This window comes from Hirsutella rhossiliensis (assembly GCF_020360975.1).
Source record: "Hirsutella rhossiliensis strain HR02 chromosome Unknown scaffold00003, whole genome shotgun sequence".
Taxonomy (NCBI): Eukaryota; Fungi; Ascomycota; class Sordariomycetes; order Hypocreales; family Ophiocordycipitaceae; genus Hirsutella; species Hirsutella rhossiliensis.
Window position 1 is genome coordinate 4,449,979 of NW_025408669.1, and position 21,419 is coordinate 4,471,397.

Below are 21,419 nucleotides of genomic sequence, written 5' to 3' on the forward strand. Positions count from 1 at the left end.
GTGCAGGCTCAGTTACCGGGAGTGGAGGTGCAGAACGGAACCTGCTTGATATGCTTCGCGCCGATCCGACGAACCCTCGAGATCAGACTCTTCTCAGCAATCTGCATACGTTATTCGATCCGAAGATGAATCAACTGCTCCTGCTCGACTGGCTTACATATCATAACCTCCTTTAATGTCGTAAACTCTGAGCGCTTCAGACGACTCCTTCTCTACAACAACCCGGCTCTCCAGGAAGGCCAGATACCAACTGGCAAAACGCTTGTGAATCTGCTACTAGATGAGTATAATCGCGCTCTTGGTCCGCTTTGCGAGCTGCTTCAAAGAGCGAGAAGTATGATTCATTTTACCTTTGATGGCTGGACTTCCCGACAAAACACATCATTCCTCGGTATCAACGCCCACTTTATCGACCAAGATTGGAACCAATGGGGAATCCTCTTGGCTTTGCCGGCTCTCGCGAAACGCCATACTGGAGCAGCGCTTGCAGATGAAGTTGCAGATACAATATGCGCGTTTGGTCTTGAAGACAGGTATAGAACCACAGTCAACACTTCTTGGGTCCGTTAGCTGACAATCTTGACTGTTATCCGGCGTCAGAATCGGGTACTACACGCTTGACAACGCTACGAATAATGATACGGCTGTGGAAGCGCTTGCCGCTGAGTTCGATTTCGACAGGGAAGAGCGTCGCATCCGCTGCGCCCCTCATTTTCTGAACCTGGCCGTCAGGGCTATGATGTACGGCAGCAAAAGGGATAATTTCAACGAGTTGCTTGCTCATTGGGGCGATAAGGACTTTGTGGCTGAAGAGGAAGAGCAGCGCCAGTTGTCCGACGCTATCAATGAGCTGGCGACCGACGACGACTTCTGTGTGCCGAGCATGGAAGAAGGATTCGAGGTTGAAACAGTCCCAGAAGGCAGTCAGGATCAGGACGTACTGCCCGACATCATCAATGGCGAAGAAGTGGACAAGTACCGCAAGTTTGGGCCATTTGGCAAACTTCACAATATTGGCATTGCTCTTCGAACGAGCAGTCAACTTCTCGAGGTCTTTTACGAAGCTCAACGGCAAACCGCTCCTACTGAACCTATTCTTACGTGGGTTCAAAACGTCTGCACTCGCTGGCAATCCGATGAGGCGATGGCCTCACGCGCTCTGCTGAAGCGTACGGCTTTGAACAGGATGTTTTCCATCATCGAGGAACGATGGCTTGGCAAAGGCGGCAAAGAACAGGACAAACCAGCGATACTGAAAGAACAACTTTCCCTTGAAGAATGGAAGGTCGTTGTTGCGGTTCAGAAGATCCTTCAGCCATTCAAGATCGCCTCGAAGCAACTCCAGGGCGAGGGTATTGCTGGTAAACGCTCCACGTCAGGAGGGTTCGATGAGTACTTCCGGTGGTAGAGATGCTCCTGACCACCTCGAACTAGCAGTTCAGGGAGTTATAATCGAAGAGAACGAAGATCAGACCATGAAAGAGGTTCACCTGTTCAATGACATGGACGCAAGAACTCGCAGGGTTTTGAAGATTTACATCAAGCTCGGATGGAAGAAGCTGAACGACTACTATAGCAAGCTGACCTCAACCGCATATGTAGCGGCAGTGGTGTTCCACCCCTGCAAGAAGTGGCGCGCTCTGGAACGGCTTTGGAGCCAACTCCGTCTCGTCAGACGTCGGAGTGGGAAAGAACATATGCGAAGCTTAGCGACAGTCTGGAAAGAGAGGTACAAGAACATGGCTCATCGGCAATCCTGCGATGGTGTTTCAGCGGATACGACTAATAGTGGCTTGGACTATATTGAGCGTCGATTGGCGTTTAGTCGATCATTGGCTTGCCCTGAGCCTCGAGGGCGGCAAATTAAAGGACCAAAGCAGTCAACCGCCTTGCAAGAACAGGACGAGCTTGATCAGTACCTATCAGAGCCGCCGGTGGAAAATATCGCATACAAAACGGACCCAATCGCTTGGTGGAAGGACGTTGGTGTTGCGCGGTTTCCTCGGCTGTCTTATATGGCTGTTGACTACCTTACCATCGCGTCGTCTTCAGCAGGAACGGAAAGAGATTTTAGCAGCTGTGGGAGGATGATAACACCACTGAGATCTCGCCTACGACGCCATATTGTGGCGATGGCGCAGTGTCTTCGTTCCTGGAGTAAAGCTGGCATCTATCAGCCGACACTTCCTCTTGGTCTGCTTGAAGGGGACAATTGGAGGCAAGTTCTTCAACTGATGGGCAAGATCACCTAGATAGGGATGATTTTTAGTATTGATCGATTCGATCGTCGATCGATTCGAATCAAACAGCGATCGATCGATATCGATCGATTGAAGGTGACGATCGATAAAATTCGATCGATCAGGCTCGAAAATCGATCTATAAGATCGATTTCCAACTCTGGTCATATCATGCCTTGGAGCGGGCATCGATATGATGCACGGGCAAGCGACCCAAACCAGATTCAAACCCTCCTCACTTTCAGATTGAAAGAGAGCCCGAGGTCGTAGTTGTTGCCGTGATCCGTAGCAACGGCTGCAACGGCACAGAACTCCCACCTCGGTCCCGGAGTTTGAGTTCCGGGCGAGATGGCTTTTTGATTTGACGAGATGGAGCAGAACGCTGGGAAGTATCCAATCGGACCGAGCACCCGTTGCAGCGACGATCCGCCTTCCAAACCGGATGCTGGTCAAGGGGGAACGGCCATTGGGCGAAGTGACACACTGTTACTATCCTACCCGAAGGCGACTGTCGCCACCGGCCTGCCTCATTGTGAGTGCCTCATTGTGAGTGCCTCATTGTGAGTGCCTCATTGTGAGTGCCTCATTGTGAGTGCCTCATTGTGAGTGCTCAGTCGCCTACCTCAGGAAAGCCATCGATGGCGGGAGACGCGACTAGTAAAGGTGAAAAGGCCCCCACCTCGGAGAATTGCGTGGTTGATGACCGTGCCTGTGATTCGTATCAATAGCGATAGGCGTGTATGAATGGCACTGTTCGAAAGCACAAACGCCCAAGAGACGTTGATTTCACATGTCCATCACGCAGCTGCGGCTTGTCCAAGACCCCGGTCGCCAGGACAATGCTCATGATGGTCAGCGGCGCTTTCTTGCGATTATCGACAATGCTGATGACGTCAAAGGCGATGTTGCCCACCTCGCCCAGTACCACCGCAAGGGCCGCAGCGTCGGCCCCGAGGTTCTTGGACTCGAACGTCCTTGGGGTTGGCCGGATCCTCGGTCGCGTAGCGGTCTGGGACGGGAATGTTAAAGTCATAGCTAAGTTGGCGTAATCTAGCTTGCTGCGCTCTTCGGGATCGCCGTGTCCTGGAGGAGGGCGGCGTAGAATTCACCCTCCTTGACAAGAGTCTATCATGTGGAATTCATCGGCGAGTTGCCATCCTTTCCCAGGGAACCGTAGCCGCGTTTGGAGTCGCCGGGCGGGGAAGGTTCCTTCGCCTTGCAGTGCTTGAGGACAAGCTCTTGGGCGCGACTGACGAGAGAGTCCCTCTTCAAGGACACGGGCGCCCGCTCCACCCCAGACAGGCCGACCTGGAAGACGCCTGCATGGTTCAGGAGGGGATCAATTCCGCGACGAGCCAGCATCGCGCCATTATCAATGCACGGAGCATCGAGGCCAGAACCGCAATACCTGTCACAAACCTCGCCCTGCCCGAAGCAGTAGGTGCAGCTCCTAGGATACGGCTTGCATTCTTACACCTGCCGGCCTGACCATGTTGTTGATGGGAAAAGGCCAAAAGTACCAAATGAAAGCCGCCGCAGCGATCGACAGTGACCTATCCATGGGCAGCGACGCCCTCATCATCTGGAGGAAGCCAAGATAGTCGGAACCGTCCGTGTCCAGGCCGGGTCGAGTTCCTGGGAGGTCAGGGGGGCCGCCGGGATACTCACAGTCAAAGTCGACGTCATCCGGGCCGCTGTTCTCGATCATTTTGACGACATTATGGACGAAGTGGCGGCGGTTAGCCGGCTCCGAGGCCCGGCGCAGGACGTCGCAGGTTGCAGGGCCGGTGGAGAAGACTTAGCCACTAAGGGATGTGATGTTCTTCTTAGAGAGCTTGTTGAAGTCGTATCGCTGCTTCGCATTGTCGTTGACGGACACACTTAGGTTGGGGTTGGTGTCTGAAAGCCCCATGAATGTGTGTATAGTGCGTGTCTCCCAGGCTGGCTGCTAACATGCAGGGACCAAACCCTGGAGTTTCACAATATCGCCCTGCACGCATGATTCAAAGAAGTAATTGTCTTCACCGACCGCAAGCCACGTACTGGATATCATTCCATCGCGTCAAAATATATGCAAACGCTTGCCATTGCCGTGGAGTCGACGGCGTCCTTGGTTTACCGCTCCGAGGCCATTTGGACCGTCCACGAAGGGAACATCCATTGGTGATGCACTGTCCAGCGTATTACCGTATAATCGTCGTGTACGTTATCGAGTGCTATGTAGTCGACGCTTGCGAGCTGTTGGGTCGGGAGGTAGGTCAACGGTGCTATTTTTGTCGGGACAGGTTTCAAGCTGAAAAGGAAGTCGTCCTGGCAGGCTGGGCGCGCACGTGAAATTCTGTATAAGTAAGTACTCCGTACCCCCCGCAATCAGGGCCTGAGAGACCAATCTGGCATCTTTCCATCATTTGGGTTCCATGGAATCCATCGCTTCCGCTCTCGGTTCCATTCCGGCCGTGGTTTGGGGTGAAAGAGCCATTGCTGCTCTCGGGTCTCGAACTGTTTGCGACGCAAGTGTTGCATATCAACATCCCATACTCGCGCTAAGCATGCTACTGTAGAACTATATGCTCATCATCGAGGATGCAGACTACGAAGATGCTGTACAGCAGTTACGATCAGCAGGCTTCCGGGACTGGGCCTGGTCGTACGGCTCCATAGACCCCAAATTATACAAAGGGAGGTTACGGGAGGGTATCTACCGTCGCATCGTCCGCGAATACAGCAACCTAGACCGGAACTCAACACGCTTCCTATTCCCGCCAGACCGGCAGAACATGGCATCTCCTCCAGAACAGGAGTACACAGAATTATCTCCGGAGCATCAGTACCCAACCAAAGTGGTTCTACTCCCATCATCGTTCACCCACATTCGTATCAAGTCGGCTCCGGACGGTGCGCTTACTCGCGACGGCAATATCCTCTACCCGGATAGTTCCCTTCTCCTTCGAAGCTTCGTTCAAACACTAGTGCGGGAGCCCGTCGCGGGTACGTGGACGTCGAGTCTTTGCATGTGGGCCATCTCATACGTGTATGGGGAGCTCATTCTTGATGATGATGTCTTGGACTCGTGTGGTGACGAGGAGGCCAAGGCTTGGTTCAATGAGCGCATCCGGAGGTTCAGTGGTGGCATAGACGGCGTCACATGTACCAAGCGCCTGGGAAGAGTAGGCTACGATGAAGCCCTGGCTAGAAGAGGACCAGCCTGACATGCTGGACAGGAAGACGGCTGCGGCTCCTGTAGTTTATTGCAGCAGTGCGCCGACGACGCGATGGAGCAACGAGTCGGGTATGGGAGCTATAGGATGCTGGGATGATGATGCCAGTCGTCCCAAGCGGTCAGGACTCAGGAGAAACGACGGGTCAGTCTGCACGCGCGCTCAGTGGGGGGACGAGTTGGGGTCAGGCGATTGTTTTCTTGAGCGGCAACGATTCGGCGTAGGGATGCCGCGCTGCGTCATTGTGAGATCCTCGTCGTCTAGGTATTGAGATGGTTGGGTCTCGACGTGGTTGTTTTCTTGCCCATGATTGGCCCGGCGCCTGGATGCATTGTGGCGACAGCCGCAAGCCACCAGCCCGCGGCTGTCGCTTGGTACCGGCGCCTTCTCCGTATCTCCGCCAGCCCAAGGATCCGGACGCTTCAACCGCCGTGAGGCGTACAACAAATGGCTGCAATAAAGACAGACTTGACATCACTTGGCGTCGGTTGGCGAACCTTGGGCGCACAAGCACCCGGGCCATTGACTCCAGGTCTGTCGGGGGATGGTATGTCTTTGGGCTTCAGCTGTCAAAAAAGGCAGGGCCCTGGGACATGCTCACGGCGGAAATCCAGCTCGTCGTTGTTTGGCGTGAGCTGCGCGCGAACATGGCTCCAAACTGCATGAACCACCGATGAGACTGACGTTACGACCATGAGGGTGGCGTCTCCATGTCTGAGCTGGGGCGCACATTTCACGACGCCAGAACCAAAACAAAGCATGGCAGGAGGAGCTATCAAGATCGACTTGATTTTCAATCCGGGCCATCTATTGCACCGTTCTAGGCATATAGCTGCGGCTGACTGGTTCTCGGGCCATCAAGCGGAAGCACCATTTGCAAGGTTGTAAGCTGCCGCGCGTGTCATCGACTTGCTGGCTGGCGGCTCCAGCCGGTGGATGGCCCAAGCACCACCACCTAAAAAAGAATGGCTGCCTGTGCCCCCTCCCGCCGGACGCTTGCGCCGGATGCTTCAGCCGGACGCTTCAGCCGGCCCCTGGCGGCGCAGTAATTAAGTGCAACCGAGCCCAAACCTGCTCTCGCCAACGCTCTGCCCCCCCGACTACACGTCACCGAGCGTACTGCGTGTGCACAGTTTACTGCCAAGGCAAGGGCCCGACGCTTTTGCTGCATCGATAACTACAGTAAAGCTTAGCCGTTGATCGCCTGTTAGCGCCTCCGCAACGTGTTCAGGCTAAAAAGGACCTCCGCTGTTATTAGTTGAAGCTCCTCCGCAAGTCCGCTCCGTGCCCCGTCCTGCGGGTACTGCGGGTAAGTTACATGCCTGCCCACCTCGGACACGCCACAGCTGCCGTACCTGGGGCACAGGAACGACGCATTTACCTCCCCAGACGCCCCGTTCCCGTCTCATCCGCGACGCCAGCTGTTTACCCACCTCCTGCTCTTCTCTCTGACCTTGTCCCCTCCTCACAAAGGTGTCTGGAACGACTTCGTCCTCGTCTCTCAGCCGTCGCGCAACGAGACATGGGATCTTGCCATCGTTGTCTCGGAGCCCCGATGCTCTCTTCTGCTTGATCGCCCTCGCCGCGCCGACCAACCCGTCGCCGCTCCGGCGCATCCGTCTCGACAACCATGGACGGCGCCCGGCACCATCGCCAAGTGTCGCGGGTCGGGGAGCTGAGCCGTCTCGAGCCCGAACCCGTCGAGGCATCCCCTCTGCTCGATGCTGGCGCCTCGGAACAAGACGACAATGGGGCCTCGGACAACAATCCCAAGGCCCGTTGGAGTGGCTTCGACGACTTCGAGGGTCTGCCCTGGTGGCGCGCCCCTTCTGTACGCCATTGGCATGACCAAAGCCGAATGCCGTGTCCTGGAGTCTAATTGCAATGCAGGTCTTCTGGCTGCTCGCCCCATTCATCCTCTTCACACTGGCCTTTGGAGGCATCATAGTTCCCAAGCTTAACCTGTAAGCCAATTACCCTTCCGCTTGCCCGATTGGACTGCTGACCGCGCCACGCAGCATTCTGGATCTTGTCTGCCAGCGCTATTTTGCAGACAAGGCCCTCGCCGACCCCGAGCATCCCATAATCTTCGGCGGCGACAACCCGCAGTGCAGGATCCCAGAGGTCCAGAAGGATGTCGCGACCTTTATGCTCGTCCTCAACTTCGTCACTGGTGGCTTGAGCGCCTTTGTCGCCCCCAAGTTCGGCCACATGTCCGACAGGTATGGGAGGCGACGGCTGCTGGCGCTGGCCTCGTGCGGCGGCTTGCTGGCCGAGCTCGTCACCATTCTGGCCGCCAAGTTTCCCCAGACCATCGACTACCGCTGGCTCATCTTGGGCGCCGTATTTGATGGCATGACGGGATCCTTTACCGCCGGAAGCATCCTCAGCCAGTCGTACACGAGCGACTGCACCCCTCCGTCCAAGCGCGCCGTCTCGATAGGCTACGTCCAGGCCTGTCTCTTTGTCGGCCTGGCCTTTGGTCCTCTGCTAGCCGGCTATTTCGTCAAGTGGACCGGCAGCCTCATCTCCATCTTCTACGTCACCCTCGGCTGCCACGCCTTCTTCGTGCTCTTTGTCGGCTTTGTCATACCCGAGTCGCTCTCCAAGAAGAAGCAGCTCGCGGCTCGCGAGAAGTGGCAGAAGGAGAAAGAGGCTCGCGCCATGCACATGGGCTCCTGGCTGTCCGCCATCCTCAACTCGAATCCTCTGGCGCCTCTCCAGATTCTCTGGCCCACCGGCCCGGGGACCTCGACGCGCCTGCGTCTCAATCTTGTGGCGCTTGCCGTCTCCGATGCCATCATCCTCGGGGCCGCCTTTGCCGTTGGTCCCGTTCTCGTGTTGTACGCCGAGTACATGTTCAAGTGGGGTAACCTGGAGACTTCTCGCTTCATCTCAGCCCTGTCCATGGTGCGAGTCGTGGTCCTCATGGGCATCTTCCCCCTCATCAACTACGTTGGGCGCATTCGCCCCGCAGCCCGCCGGCACAAGCTGCTGGGCATTGTGCCGGTGGAGAGGAACTCGGGAGCCGACCGGCTGGATATTTGGATCCTACGATTCGCCCTGTTTTGGGAGGTTGTGGGATGCTTGGGATATGCCCTTTCCTGGAACGAGATGCTCTTTGTCGGTTGCGGCATGATCACTGCGTTCGGAGGGCTCGGGAGTGCCACAACCCAGGCGGTCGTGACAAAGCATGTGCCCGCGGAGCGGGTTGGCCAGATCCTGGGCGCCATTGGCATGCTGCACGCCATGAGCAGAGTCGTCGGACCGGTCGTCTTCAACGGCATCTACGCTGCGACCGTGGGGACGTTTCCGCAGGCGGTGTTCCTCGCGCTCTGCAGCCTGTTTGTCATTGCTCTTATTTGCAGCTTCGCCATCGAGCCACACGGTGAGTGCGGACCATCGCCCAAGGTTATGGCCGGTACACTGATTGGGTTGTCGCAGTTCACTGGGAAGAAGTCTCCGACGAGGCAGAGGAGTCGCTCAACCCTGCGCAGCAAGCCTTCGACACCAACGCCGATGCGCTGCGGGTTGCGGAGGATCAAGTCCGCGTTCAATAAGGGCCTTGGCTCGCGCCTCGTACGACTCTTGAGGAGATGACGATTTTTCTGTGTATTTTATTTGACGGCCAAGCGTGGATACTGTGGGCTCTGTTGCGCGTGGAGGCTAACTTGCCGCCCGCACGAAACCATGGTAGACTTTGGGTCCAGAGACCAAGGAGGCTTTGCGGATGAATGTCTTGGAGTATTTACCGGTTGGCTCTCGTCGGCAGGACAAAGACTTATAAACTATACTCAAAACACCTCCACTTGGGGGTGCCCCTATTTTGCTGGTGGTCAAATGGTATTTGCTATATTTGACAGTTCCTGATGAAATCTTTTAGCGTAGATGAACTTTGGACAATGACTGAAGTGTTGACTGTCTGTCCATCCATCGCCTTGGAGGGTTGCAAGGGGCTTCAAGGGATTGTCCGATGGAACGGTCGCCTCGACTGGCATGCCCTGCAAACCTTGATGTCCCGCTGATCAGCCCGATGAACCCCCCCGCGAGCCCCACTGGGCAAAATTGAACCCGCGTGCCGCCGAGACCGGCTCCACACACGTCACCGGTTGGGGGGCGAACGCGAAAACCCAACCAACAACTCTCACCGGCCGCGACGGTGCCCCCTGCGCCCTGATACGAGAGAGAACCCTCCATTACTCAGGCCTGTCGCGTCCGCTTGACCTTTTTTGGTGCATGGCAGTATGCTTGCCGCGCGGCCGCTGCTGCTGCGAGGAGCCAGGCCATTCGCGGTGCCTCAGATCGTCCGGCGCAGGGCCATGACGATGACCTCGGAAGGCCCCGTCAGCTTTGGGCCCTATGAGGTGACCAAGCAGGTGGGTAGTTGCGATTTGTACCTGGTTTGGATTGCAGAAGCAAGCTGACAACCAACTCCCGCCGCGCACAGGTCTTCCTCACAACACCGCTTTCCTTCGCCCTCGTCAACCTCAAGCCCCTCATCCCCGGCCACGTCCTCGTCTGCCCCCGCACCGCCCACGAGCGTCTCACGGACCTGTCCCCTGGCGAGACGGCCGATCTCTTCGCCACCGTGCAGCTCACGCAGCGCCTCCTCGCGCGCACCTACTTTGGCGACGCCGGCGCCGCCGCAAAGAGCAAAGAGCCCCCCTCCTCCTCGTCCGGCAGCAGCGATGAACCCGCGCGGCCGGCGGGCAGCTTCACTGTGGCGGTGCAGGACGGCCCGGAGGCCGGGCAGACGGTGCCGCACGTGCACGTGCACGTCATTCCGCGGACGAGGGACGACCTGGGCGAGGGGGCTGCCGGCGACGACGTTTACGTGCGGCTGGCGGCCGAGGCGGGCAATGTTGGTGGCGCGCTGTGGGACCGCGAGAGGCGGCCGGTGCCCGGGGGCGGCATGCCGAGCATCGAGGATGCCGACAGAGCCGTGAGGACGCCGGAGCAGATGCACGACGAGGCCGAGCGCTATCGAGCGACGCTGCGGGACATGGGCGTGGAGCAAGGGGATCGCTCGGCAGCAGGAGGCTCTGCTAGCATCCCCTCGAGATGAAGCTGAGATGCAGGTGGTTTTGAAGACTTCGCAGGCCACAGGGCATGCCTACAGTTATCTTCAAGTTCTGTACTGTGTGTTTGGCTTTGTCCAATGCGCGTACCAGCATTTTGTGCTGAGTGTTAGCATGCATCTCATGCCTGCGGGCCGCAGATGCACGGTTTGCTTTGGGTCTAATTCGGCTCGGGTTCCTCTCGGGGATGCCATCCGACACCGTCAAGAGCCCTTGGCAATTTAGTCCAGGGCAAGCCAATGGAAGGCGGATCACTCATCGACACACTAGATAGTGGCAACATAGCTACAGACCAGTAATGGCGGTGCCAGTGCCGCTATGGGGAGGGGGCCGGCATCTGCGGTCCTGGTCAGTCGCAGGTCCATCGGCGATTCTATTATTCTGTAATGTACAGCACAAAGGCAAGCAAAGAACACACAAATTCACTTGCCAGATCACAACTCAGTGGCGAGAGTGGTAGACGCCACGAACGAGACGCTGCAGAAGCCGTTCACGGACGCCGTCCAACGTTGGCCGGTGCAGCTCGTGCCGAAGGCCAGTCGATTTGCATCGCGGGACAGAAGCGGCGCAAGGTGCCCTACGCACGTCGCACATGGAGAAGCGCTCCGTGGTGCAACTCGCATCTGCCGCGGGAGCAGTGGCGCCCGGCATCATATTGCTTACACATATCCCCGGCTGTTGTTTTACATCGTATATGTACGAAGTAGGAAGCCAGAGACTTGCTGTCTCGACAAGCATACACGCGTGTGTATGGCGCCAACACACCCACATCTAGACGAGGAGGAGAAAAGGCCCGGTAACCAGCTGCCGCCAGCCGCACTTGCTGCGAGGCGACCGCTAGTCTGGGCGGGGTTCTGGAGGCTTGATGTGCGCTTTGCGTTGCAGGGCAGCTGTCGAGGCCCGGCCATGGACCGTGGCGGGACCAAGTTGCGTTTCATCACCAGAAGATGATCAGCCGGCCAGAGCAAGCCAGAAGTCGATATGTAGAAGGCACCTTGTCTGACACGGAAAAGAGTCGGTGAGAGAGGCAAGAGGGGGGCAAGAGGGGAGCGGCGAGTTTTGGTATAGCGTAAACAGCCGTCAAGAGAAGCCGTTGGTCATTCCGCCAGCCAGACAGACGAGCGATCCTCGTCTGAAGGGCAGCTTGGGGCTGACGGTGCAGGGTGGTCGCCGTGGCTCCGAGTGGATGGCGGCCGGTGATGGACAAGTCATGGAAAGAAACGTGCCCGATGTTGACGGCGGAAGACGGAAGTGGAGGGGGGTGTACCAAGTATGCGAGTGGTTGAGAAAAGACCCCACCCAGTGCGATGGAAGCCGTGCGCGGGAGGGCGGGAGCTAGCGCATGGCTGCCCCCCCCGGTCGACCTTGTTGAGGAACCTCGATGGTCCATGTTGGCCCCGCTGGCTCCGCTATCTCGCCCTCTCGTGGCCGGCCAGCGGCAACCACCCACCACCAACAGCTGGAGATGGTTGGTAGATAAGGTAACCAGAGACTGACCTGCCGTGTCGGGACCGGGCGGCTTTCCAGAGTGTCATTGCATGTATTGGGACGGATTCCAGAGGTTGCTGGCTGCCTGCAGGTCCCGCGACTTGGTCTGCATGTCGTGGGCATACGACGCACCCTCAGTCCAGTGCTTCTTGGTAGCGAGTCTCGTCTCGCACGACTGACGTGTGCGTGCAAGAACAGTGCGGCGTCGCTGCCGACGCTAATGTGGACAGCAGCAAGGTGTGCAGAACCGGAGCCGCCAACACGCTCCGATCTGGCCCGGTTGCACGGCGCCATCTCCGCCCACCACCTCTTGTCCCAACAAGCACCGGGCGGCGTCTGCACAGCGTCTGTTGCGGGGCCATGTTGGCCAAGGAGACGCTCCTTGATGCTGCGCTGGATCGACGAGGCGAGTTCTGTAGGCAAGAAGTGTGTGATGATTCGCGTGCAGTAGTGTATCAAAACGTCCAGTCGCTGACGTTGTCGTCTGACCTCGGGCCTGTGCGGGTGGTGGTGTGTGGAAAAAGGGAGAGGCTGATAAGGAGTCCATATATGCACTTAGGCGTGGGCGTTTGCTTGGCGTGTTGGGTCTCCACTGTACGGATATGCACGTATGCAGTCTTTCATGCAAGTGCATGGAGCACAGCATGCACGGTAGCATGCGGCTGGTGCCCCGCCCCGCGTCATTCTCCTACGCCCCTGTAATGCAACCTACGGGTTGGCAGGGGTTGGCAGGGGCTGGCAGGGGTGCAATAGCCTGTACGGACTTGACTCGACCTCGACGCGTCGTCGACTTTGGTCGCGCGCAGAGTTGCTTGGGCTCTTCGACGTGACTTGTTGGGCTTTGGTGGCCATATACCGGTATCTTGGAACATGTCTGCTGCCAAGGGCTCTGGTGTGCATGGGCTTGAGTCCGAGGTGGCCACGGGAGTGTCGAGGCACAGGCCTGCTCGGAGTATTACCCGGATCCAACTGCCACCATCAGGCAGGGCCGTTTGGCTGGCGGGGCTGCCCAAGTCAACAAACTTGCTCTCGGGTACGTACCCATTTGCCATCCAGCTGAGGCGAGATGCACTTAACCGGGTGGATGCCCCCCGGCATCGCAGCGCTGGCTTGCGGCCGGTCGCCCGCAACAGCGGGCACAATGCGCAGACAATCACCGTCGAGTCAACAATGCACTCAACGCCAGTCCGATTGCGGCCAACAGGCACCTTTGTCGCCCATGCAGCACCGAGTCGAGGCGACGGAAAAAAACATCCAGGGTTGGTTGACAGCTTTGTCGTCGAGTGTCTGAGACATGCTGCTGGCCGCACGGTGAGACATGGCAAAACGAGGCAGCAGGCTTTTTTGCATGCAGTCACCACTCACACTGTCTTGCCACATGCAGCTCCAATTGAGCCATCTCGCATGCTTCGCTTTTCTTCATAACCGCCCCTCGAGTTGCATGCGACACTAGGCCCGGTGGAGGGGGCGTGTGCATGGCGGGCGTGTGGATCCTCGCTCCTAGACGCCGATGGCCCGCCTGGCCTTGAAATACTCTCGCCGCCGCTTCCCCTCCTCGTCGCCCATCTCGAATCTTCTGCTCCTCCACCGCCAACCCATTCGCTTGTCCTTCTCCCCTCCCCCTCATCCAGCCCCGTGGCAGCTGCTTCTTTGCCTCATCTTGCAGAGATTTAATCGTCGCATCTCCAGTGTCAACACAAAAGCGCTTGTCTCGCTGCATCGCCTCGACACGGATGGAATAAGAAAACAAATATCTCAGGCCATCGCCCCACGCTCTCGCCCCACGCTCTCGCCCACAAGACACGCCACCCGACGACGTACACAAACACACGCGCTGACCGACTTGGTGCCTGTGTTTGCTGTCGTAAGCGCTCGCCTCGCGGAGAAGCCATGACCCTAACAAAGCAGGCCCGTCTTCGCAACCCCGACGATTTCCCAACTCTCCAGCTCTTCTTGCTGGGTAAGCCGACCGCCTCTCTACTGCCGCCCGCGCCTCGCTAACTTGCCACAGCCATTGTTCGCCTTGCCGAGCCCATTGCCCTGACCTCCATCTTCCCCTATGCCTGGCCTCTTGTCAAGAAGTTCAAGATCGGCAATGAGCAAGATGCATCCTTCTACGCCGGCCTCCTCATCTCCTCCTTCTCCCTCGCAGAAGCCCTCATGGGCATGTACTGGGGCGGCCTCTCGGATCGAATCGGCCGCAAGCCCGTCTTGATGCTGGGATGCGTCGGAACCATGTTGAGTATGATCATGGTAGGCTTCGCCTCCAACATCTGGGTCGCCTTACTCGGAAGAGCCATAGGTGGTCTTCTCAACGGCAACATCGGAGTCATCCAGACAATGGTCGGCGAACTCGTTACCAAACCTGAACATGAACGTGAGTCTCGTCTCCCGACCGGTCGCCGATCCGCAAATGTGCTGACCCACGTCCAGCTCGCGCCTTTGCCGTCATGCCTTTTGTCTGGAGTATCGGGACCATCATCGGGCCGTGCATCGGCGGCACCTTTGCCGATCCTCACTCGTCGTGGCCCAAAGCTTTCCCGGCAGGTGGCCTCTTTGAGCGCTTCCCCTACCTTCTTCCCAACCTCCTCTGCGCCGCTCTCCTCCTCATCAGCATCGTCCTGGGCTTCGTTCTTCTCGATGAGACACACCCTGACATGCAACCCCGAGTGCTGCTGCCGGCAGACACCTACGTCTCGGAGGAGACTCCGCTGATCGAGACTTCAGATGCCATGAAGCGCCCGGCGGTCGACTTGCGAGCGGAGACGTATGGCACTATGCGGAGCTTCAATGGCGAGCCTTGCGAGGACGAGCGGCCCGAGATGTCACTGGAGAAGGCTGGAATCGTCAAGACTGTCTGGAACAAGCGCGTCGTCGGCTTCATTGTCGCCTTGTCCATCTTCACCTATCACTCCATGACTTACGACCACCTCATGCCAATCTTCTTCGAGGACGAGCGTCTGTCCCCGGCGACTCTCGCCCGCATCGGCCTGGCGTCGCCCAAGCTCTCTGGCGGTCTGGGACTCTCGCTCCGCGACGTGGGCATGGTCATGGCTGTCAACGGTGTCATCGCCCTGTTCGTCCAAGCCGTCATCTTCCCCTTGGCGGCAGAGAGGGTCGGTGTGTACAGACTCTTTCTCATTGTCACAGTGTTGCACCCCATTGTCTACGCAATCGTCCCCCTGCTCCTCCTTGTACCCCAATCATACATCTTCCCCGCCATCTATGCCTGCCTCGCCATCCGCAACATACTCTCCATCACGCTCTACCCTCTCCTCCTCATCCTCATCAAGGAGGCTACGCCTTCCTCGAGCGCACTGGGCAAAGTCAACGGGTTGGCTGCCAGTGCCGGCGCCGCATGCCGCATGGCGGCCCCGCCCATTGCAGGCTTTCTCTACACCTTTGGCAGCAAGATCAACTTTACTGCCTTGGCCTGGTACGGCAGCGCTGTTGTCGCGGTGATTGGAGCCGTGCAATGCTTTTCGGTGCCACGCGAACAAAGCTCCGACATGTCCGAGGAGGGTGCAGTTGCACAGCACACGCAAGAATCAATGCCCATCATCACTGAAGTATCAGACGATGAGGAATAATGACACTGGGGTCCGAGAAAAAGTTATGAATTGCAACGGCACAGCCATATGCTACGATCCCTACCCATACCCCTGTTGAAGACTGCCGTCCACCCTCGCCACCTGCTCTCGTACCCGAGGCGTCGAGGAAACAGTTGACGATGTTACAGTTTCAATTTCGGCTACTCGGAGTTTAAAAAGGTTATGTTTGAGAGAGATGGGGTCTTGATGATTCTTTATGTGGCGCTTTTTGTCATGTTTGGGAGGTGCTTTGGCTAGGATATATCCATGGGAAACCGTCGAGAGCATGAAGCGCTGGCATGGTTTGGGGTTTGGAGTTTGACGCCAAAAGTGTATTCTATCTTGGCGGCTGCCTCAAATAAAGTGAGGCAAGCCAGGTATATAGCACGTTGACAATAATTGACGTAGTTCAAGCCAAAACTTGTGCGCGACGTGCCAGACGCTGGTGAGATGGCATTTGCGGATTGAAAAGCCGCGAAATGAAAGGCCAAGAAAGAATGCAACTGTCCAGGATGGTAGTACGGAGGGAGGTCGAATTTCGAGATCGTTTGAAGGGCGATTGGCTAATGATGGGAAACGAGACGAAATCACTCATCCGTTGCTCGTTGGAGACCCAAAAAATATATTAATAGTCTTGCCGCTTCTGGAAAAGTCGGCAGAAACGCCCGGAAAATTTCAAACGTCAACTGAAGCCACTTGGGGCAGAGAGTCAGTCCACCACCGACGAACAAGTCGATCCGCTCTAGGGTGTTTTCTTTCCAAAAGCGCGCGAAGCAATCCGTGGAAGGGCCGGCTTTCATCAATTAGATAGACAAAGTCCGAGTGCAAGGGAGGGGGCGGGACAGAGCAACGGGCGAGGACCGGCGGCGTCCCGCAAAATGCACGTCGACCAGCTCACCGAGGAAATGGAGAGGGCCATGAGCGTGTCCAAGCCAGCGGGCAAGGCTGGCGGCCCGCCGTCGCCGTCGTCGTCGCAAAGCGTCACCAGCGACAGCACCAAGCCGGCGCTGCCGCCGAGCATGGCGGCGGCCAAGGAAGACAAGGGGAGCAAGGGGAGCAAGACGGTGGACGAGGCGTGGGCGGAGCTCAACAAGTCGCCGCTCTTCATGACGGAGCTCGAGGAAAACGACGACATTGCGGCGCTGCAGGCGCTCAGCTACGAGGGCACGGCGCTGGAGAACGCGGCCGACTTCAAGGAACGCGGCAACGAATGCTTCAAGGTCCGGGGCTACGTCGACGCAAAGGAGTTTTACGCCAAGGGCATCGCCATCCTGGCCGCCGAGGAGCGCAAGCGCGCGCGCGGCGAGCCGACGACCGACCCGGCAGGCGAGCCGGACTCGGAGGAGGAGGTGGGCCGGCAGAGGGAGATGCTCGAGGCGCTGTACGTCAACCGCGCGGCCTGTCACCTGGCGCTCGACAACTTCCGCAGCTGCTGGCTCGACGGCGCCGCGGCGCTGCGGCTCAACCCGCGCAACGTCAAGGCGTGCTACCGCAGCGCGCGCGCTCTCCTGGCCGTGGACCGCATCGCCGAGGCCGACGACGTGTGCGCGCGGGGGCTCGCGCTCGAGCCGGACAACGCGGCGCTCACGGCCGTGGCGGCCGACATTGTCGCCCGGGCGCGCGAGCTCGACGCCCGGCGCAGGCGGGAGGCGGAGCGCGCGGCGCGTGACGCCCGGCGCGCAAAGCTCCTGGCCGCCGCGCTGGCGGCGCGCAACATCCCCACGCGCTCCACGGGCCAGGCGCCCTCCGACATGGGCGACACGCGGCTCGCCCTGGTGCCGGACCCGGACGACCCGCGCAGCACCCTGTCCTTTCCCGCGCTGCTGCTGTATCCGCTGCGCCTCGAGTCGGACCTCGTGCAGGCCTTTAACGAGACGCACTCGCTCGATGACCACCTGGCCTACATGCTGCCGCCGCCCTGGGACCAAGGCGGCGACGGCGGCGGCGGCGGCGGCGGCGGCAGCGGTGGGGAATATGCTACCCCGGACGCGGTGTCGTGCTACCTCGAGACGCGCACCGGCGGCCTGCTCAAGATGGGCAAGCGCGTGCCGCTGCTCAAGGTCCTGGCCACAGGCAAGATCGACGTCGTCGACGAGGTGCTGCGCATCTTTGTTGTGCCCGTTGCAAAGGCCGATGGATGGGTGGCCAAGTTCAAGGCGCAGAGGGCGGCCGAGAAGGGCGCCGCGTCGGCGTCCACGTCATGACGGGGGGATGAAGACTGAGAATGAGGCGGATGGATGCCCGACAGAGGCTGCACAGACGCGACTTGATCTGTCGAGACTGCGTACCCGTGTCTATTTTGAATGTCTATCAGACCCAAAAGATAGTCGGACTCTCGACACCCAAGAGAGAGCCCAGGGTCAGTGGCTTCCGCAGCGTGACTCCAAAGAAACAACAAAACCGGAAACGAAACCCTCTCTAGCTCTATTTCTTGCATCAGGTCTGCAATAACCGTCTGCTAGTCATCCCGCCCCGTTGCATTTGTAAACGCAGCCGGTCTTATCAGAGAGGCACTTTCTCCACTTCTGTGTGTCATGTCGCCAACGTCTCGCACAAATCCCAAGAAAACAAGAGACCTCATTTATCCACAGCATCTTCAACTCGCGTTTTCCGTTCTTGCGTGTCTGAGGTGTGTCGCATGGCCGCCCACGAGAGGATCCGCAGCGGCGCCCAAGCCTGTCGTTTGTAGCTCAACCAGGACCGCCGCCGCAGCGTATTCTTCTCTTGCGCTGCGGGCCATCTTTCCCTTCCGCCCATGATCGTCGTTTTCGTGTTTCTGCCGTACCGTGGCGTCAAACCCCACCCTGGCTGCCTTTGCTCTCGTCGGAGCGTACGCATCGTTCGAGCATTCTTGATCTGGCCGCCGCCGCTTGATGACCCAGGGCTCCGTGGCCGTTCCGGGCCCTATCACAGCCCGATTTGGGGAGTTGGGGACCTGGGTACGATAAGTAGGTTGGTACATCTGATGTTCACGGGTCGAGCGGTTGATTGGAGGGAGGCCAGTCTCACTGCCGTAGCGTGGGCGTCTCGTTCCCGTGTTGGCCTCCCCACGGACCGAGATTCCAGGATCAGGAGGCGGGTTGCAAGTGGCAATGCGAGGAGCTGCCCGGGCTAACGGGCGAGGAGAGGCTCCAAACCACGAATGTGCGTGGTGAACAGGCCTCAGAAACGAGTCTCCTTCAAGCCGACGCTGGCTCACAGATCCGTTCAGAGCCGCTTCCTTTCTCGATTCGTAGGCGTGACGGGATGCTTCAGCCTCCATCGTCGCCTCGACGACAAGTTGATGGCTGATGACCATGTCTCCGAAGAACTGAGAATCGGGCGGCGTGCATTCCAACGGGAATTCGGGGCCGAATAAGGGGATCAAAGCCCCAGCGATATCGTGGCAGAACGTTGCACAGACGGCTCGGGCACATCGATACGGCATCCAGTACCCTGGGATCTCGCATGAGCTCGAATCATGGCGCCGCGAAATGCACGACATACCTTGAGCGCTTACTGAGCCCCCGGTGATGCTGGGAGATATCTCTCGTAGCCCCGGGTTCTTCTCCAGCATCTGGGACGGTTTGGTCCATTCAAGAGGTCAGCGCCGTCGTTCACCGGAGTGTTGGATCTAATGGCCTACCTTCGGATATCCCAGACATTTGAAGAACGGCGTCATGCGGACGAGGCCTATGTTGTAGTCCCACATGACCTTGTAGGTGGCCTGTTGGCCGGGAACCCGAAACTCGTACTTGAAGGCTTCGGACTTTTCTTAGTTTGGGGGGGTGCCGAGGGTATCCGACGCAACTAACCTTCAATGCTTTCCCGGCCAGTCTTTTCGTAAAAGTTTTTCTTCGTACTGTTGTATGGGATGTGTTCACTGCACTGCTGTATTTGACCAAACGAGCTGATCTGATAAGCCACGATTTCCTGCATGATGTGTGCGCCGACATCTTCGAACGGCGGGAATCTAACGGGGCCCTGGGTTCTAGACTTGAGTAGCGATGCGGCGCTTCGGAGAACCGGCCTTCCGAGTGTCTGTCGGGCGTCCATCCTGCCTCTGGCAGCTGCGGTTCTGTCCAGGGCCGAGGCAGACATGGAGGCAGGAGTTGATTGAGGTGAGCAATGAGGGCCTGCATTGGGAGACGCAGGATTGAGAAGAGACTGGAGCGATAACATGGCGAACGCGGCGTTTGCAGGCCGACGAAGAACAACAGTGGTAAGCAACCAGCCGACAAGCTTAGCGTGTCGCCGACGAGGCACCGGGACAACGACACATGGGCAAGGCAAGAGAGGTAACGCTGCATAACAAGAAAGATTTCTCCTCGCCCAGGGAACATGGAGTCGAAACTATAGCGGGGACATGTCTGCCCTCAGCCATCCAGGCCGGGCAAACAAGTAGGGGGGAGAGCAAGAGGGCAGCTCCGTCGGCAGCGCTTCGCTTGTCTGAGCGAGCCGCGGCAAAGGCTCAAGTCACTCTGCTTCCCGGCCCAGAAACGGCTCGTAAGACAGCTCGCGTGGGTCTAACACGGCCGATGCCAACGAGGTCTGCCGTCCGTGGATCAGATATGAGCTCCGGGCTCCTGGTGCTGCTCCGTCATCTCCCTTCCGTTTGTGGGTCTCGGCCGCCCATGTCACGGACCCAACAGACGTTCATCCCAAGGCTGGCGCCCTCAATGGCTCGGTGAGACTCATCAGCCGCGACAAGACAGCGGCTGCTGGAAGAACAGCGATAAAGCGCTCTTCCGTGGAGGGTCTTGATGCCAGAGTCGATACCAGCTTGGCGGCATGGTCCAACGGCCGGCATCGCGCGCTGACGCATCAGACGAACGCAAGCATTGCTGGGACCCCTTTACCGCTGCCACCCCCTCTCCCGCTGCGGCATCGCATCAGCGAAAGAGTGGGAGCGTGATGGCTCCGATGGCGGACAGCGTACGCCCACACCAGGTCACCGTGGCCGGCCAAGGTGACACCTAATCAACGTGTTTCCTCCTAGCCATGGATGTGCTACTCGAGCGAGTTCAAGTCAGCATCCTGGGGCCGAAGTGTACAGGGGCTGATGCCCAGAGCATTCGTCGACGCGCCCCCTCAGGAGGGCTAGACAGTATGTAGAGGGGGCGGGAAAGAAGGTACAGAAACTTCCTGCATGTTGCACCGTGGTACCAGACGAGGAAGTCGGTTGTTTGACATCGGAGCCAGGAAGAGCTTTTCGACCTTGACAGCAGGGGGGGCGGGATTCTGCATGACGGGAAGCAGCTGCAGAAAGCGGCCGATGACACATTAGCAGCATTCAAAAGCCGAGCCGGCAAGCAGACTGTGCACTCGTCAGATGCGCCCGCCAGCCAATCAAGCGCTGAAAGCCGGGAGAAAGTGGCGCCATCGAGGTGTGGTGTGAGTGGCATTGAGAGCATGGGGTCTGGTTGGGCTGCCGGCCGCCGATCCAACGGCCTCGCCAGTGGTGCCGTGGGAAAAACTCGTCGTTGAGCAACAACAACAACAATAACAACAAATGGCACAGGGGCAGGTGCGGCGGCTGTGCTCCGTGTCTGCTGGCATCGGTGCTGTCAAGGCCGTCAAGCCCCTGCAGTTGTCGGCCGTAAGTCGAAGCCATCGCCAACTCGGACTCGGCCCGAAGGTTAGTCCGAGCAGCCCTTGACCTCGTACGAAGAACTTTGCGCCTCGCCGGCTGCTGCAAGCACCGAGCAGAGAGCTAGAACTCTCCGACTCCGCCGCGGTGTAGGCATGCACAATGCGTGGCGATGTGAGCTCTTATTTGGACTGCGCAAGTCAAAGAAACGATGCAGATGGCGTGGGTCCCTACTA

General features: G+C 58.3%; 8 protein-coding genes across 8 annotated transcripts; 6 read left to right on the forward strand and 2 right to left on the reverse strand.

Annotated features, from left to right (window-relative positions):
- Positions 1–336: 336 nt before the first annotated feature.
- Positions 337–1,408, forward strand: HRG_03641 (Ribonuclease H-like protein; the record flags this gene model as incomplete). Its single annotated transcript, XM_044862112.1, has 4 exons — positions 337–533; positions 601–727; positions 797–1,128; positions 1,186–1,408. The coding sequence occupies 4 exons, from the start codon at positions 337–339 to the stop codon at positions 1,406–1,408; spliced, it is 879 nt and encodes a 292-aa protein (XP_044723138.1).
- Positions 1,409–2,961: 1,553 nt separating this feature from the next.
- Positions 2,962–3,948, reverse strand: HRG_03642 (uncharacterized protein; the record flags this gene model as incomplete). Its single annotated transcript, XM_044862113.1, has 2 exons — positions 2,962–3,249; positions 3,715–3,948. 2 exons carry the CDS (start codon positions 3,946–3,948, stop codon positions 2,962–2,964), a joined length of 522 nt encoding a protein of 173 aa, XP_044723139.1.
- An 859-nt stretch (positions 3,949–4,807) lies between these two features.
- Positions 4,808–5,449, forward strand: HRG_03643 (uncharacterized protein; the record flags this gene model as incomplete). Its single annotated transcript, XM_044862114.1, has 1 exon — positions 4,808–5,449. One exon carries the CDS (start codon positions 4,808–4,810, stop codon positions 5,447–5,449), a length of 642 nt encoding a protein of 213 aa, XP_044723140.1.
- A 1,639-nt stretch (positions 5,450–7,088) lies between these two features.
- HRG_03644 (major facilitator superfamily domain-containing protein) lies at positions 7,089–9,018 on the forward strand (the record flags this gene model as incomplete). The annotated part of the gene is made up of 4 exons (XM_044862115.1): positions 7,089–7,289; positions 7,349–7,422; positions 7,477–8,846; positions 8,903–9,018. 4 exons carry the CDS (start codon positions 7,089–7,091, stop codon positions 9,016–9,018), a joined length of 1,761 nt encoding a protein of 586 aa, XP_044723141.1.
- Positions 9,019–9,777: 759 nt separating this feature from the next.
- HRG_03645 (HIT domain-containing protein) lies at positions 9,778–10,523 on the forward strand (the record flags this gene model as incomplete). The annotated part of the gene is made up of 3 exons (XM_044862116.1): positions 9,778–9,834; positions 9,906–10,333; positions 10,397–10,523. 3 exons carry the CDS (start codon positions 9,778–9,780, stop codon positions 10,521–10,523), a joined length of 612 nt encoding a protein of 203 aa, XP_044723142.1.
- Positions 10,524–13,914: 3,391 nt separating this feature from the next.
- Positions 13,915–15,614, forward strand: HRG_03646 (major facilitator superfamily domain-containing protein; the record flags this gene model as incomplete). Its single annotated transcript, XM_044862117.1, has 3 exons — positions 13,915–13,984; positions 14,036–14,401; positions 14,458–15,614. 3 exons carry the CDS (start codon positions 13,915–13,917, stop codon positions 15,612–15,614), a joined length of 1,593 nt encoding a protein of 530 aa, XP_044723143.1.
- An 878-nt stretch (positions 15,615–16,492) lies between these two features.
- HRG_03647 (hsp70/Hsp90 co-chaperone CNS1) lies at positions 16,493–17,818 on the forward strand (the record flags this gene model as incomplete). Its single annotated transcript, XM_044862118.1, has 1 exon — positions 16,493–17,818. One exon carries the CDS (start codon positions 16,493–16,495, stop codon positions 17,816–17,818), a length of 1,326 nt encoding a protein of 441 aa, XP_044723144.1.
- A 392-nt stretch (positions 17,819–18,210) lies between these two features.
- Positions 18,211–19,694, reverse strand: HRG_03648 (uncharacterized protein; the record flags this gene model as incomplete). The annotated part of the gene is made up of 5 exons (XM_044862119.1): positions 18,211–18,576; positions 18,814–19,049; positions 19,101–19,170; positions 19,240–19,355; positions 19,409–19,694. 5 exons carry the CDS (start codon positions 19,692–19,694, stop codon positions 18,211–18,213), a joined length of 1,074 nt encoding a protein of 357 aa, XP_044723145.1.
- Positions 19,695–21,419: the final 1,725 nt, after the last annotated feature.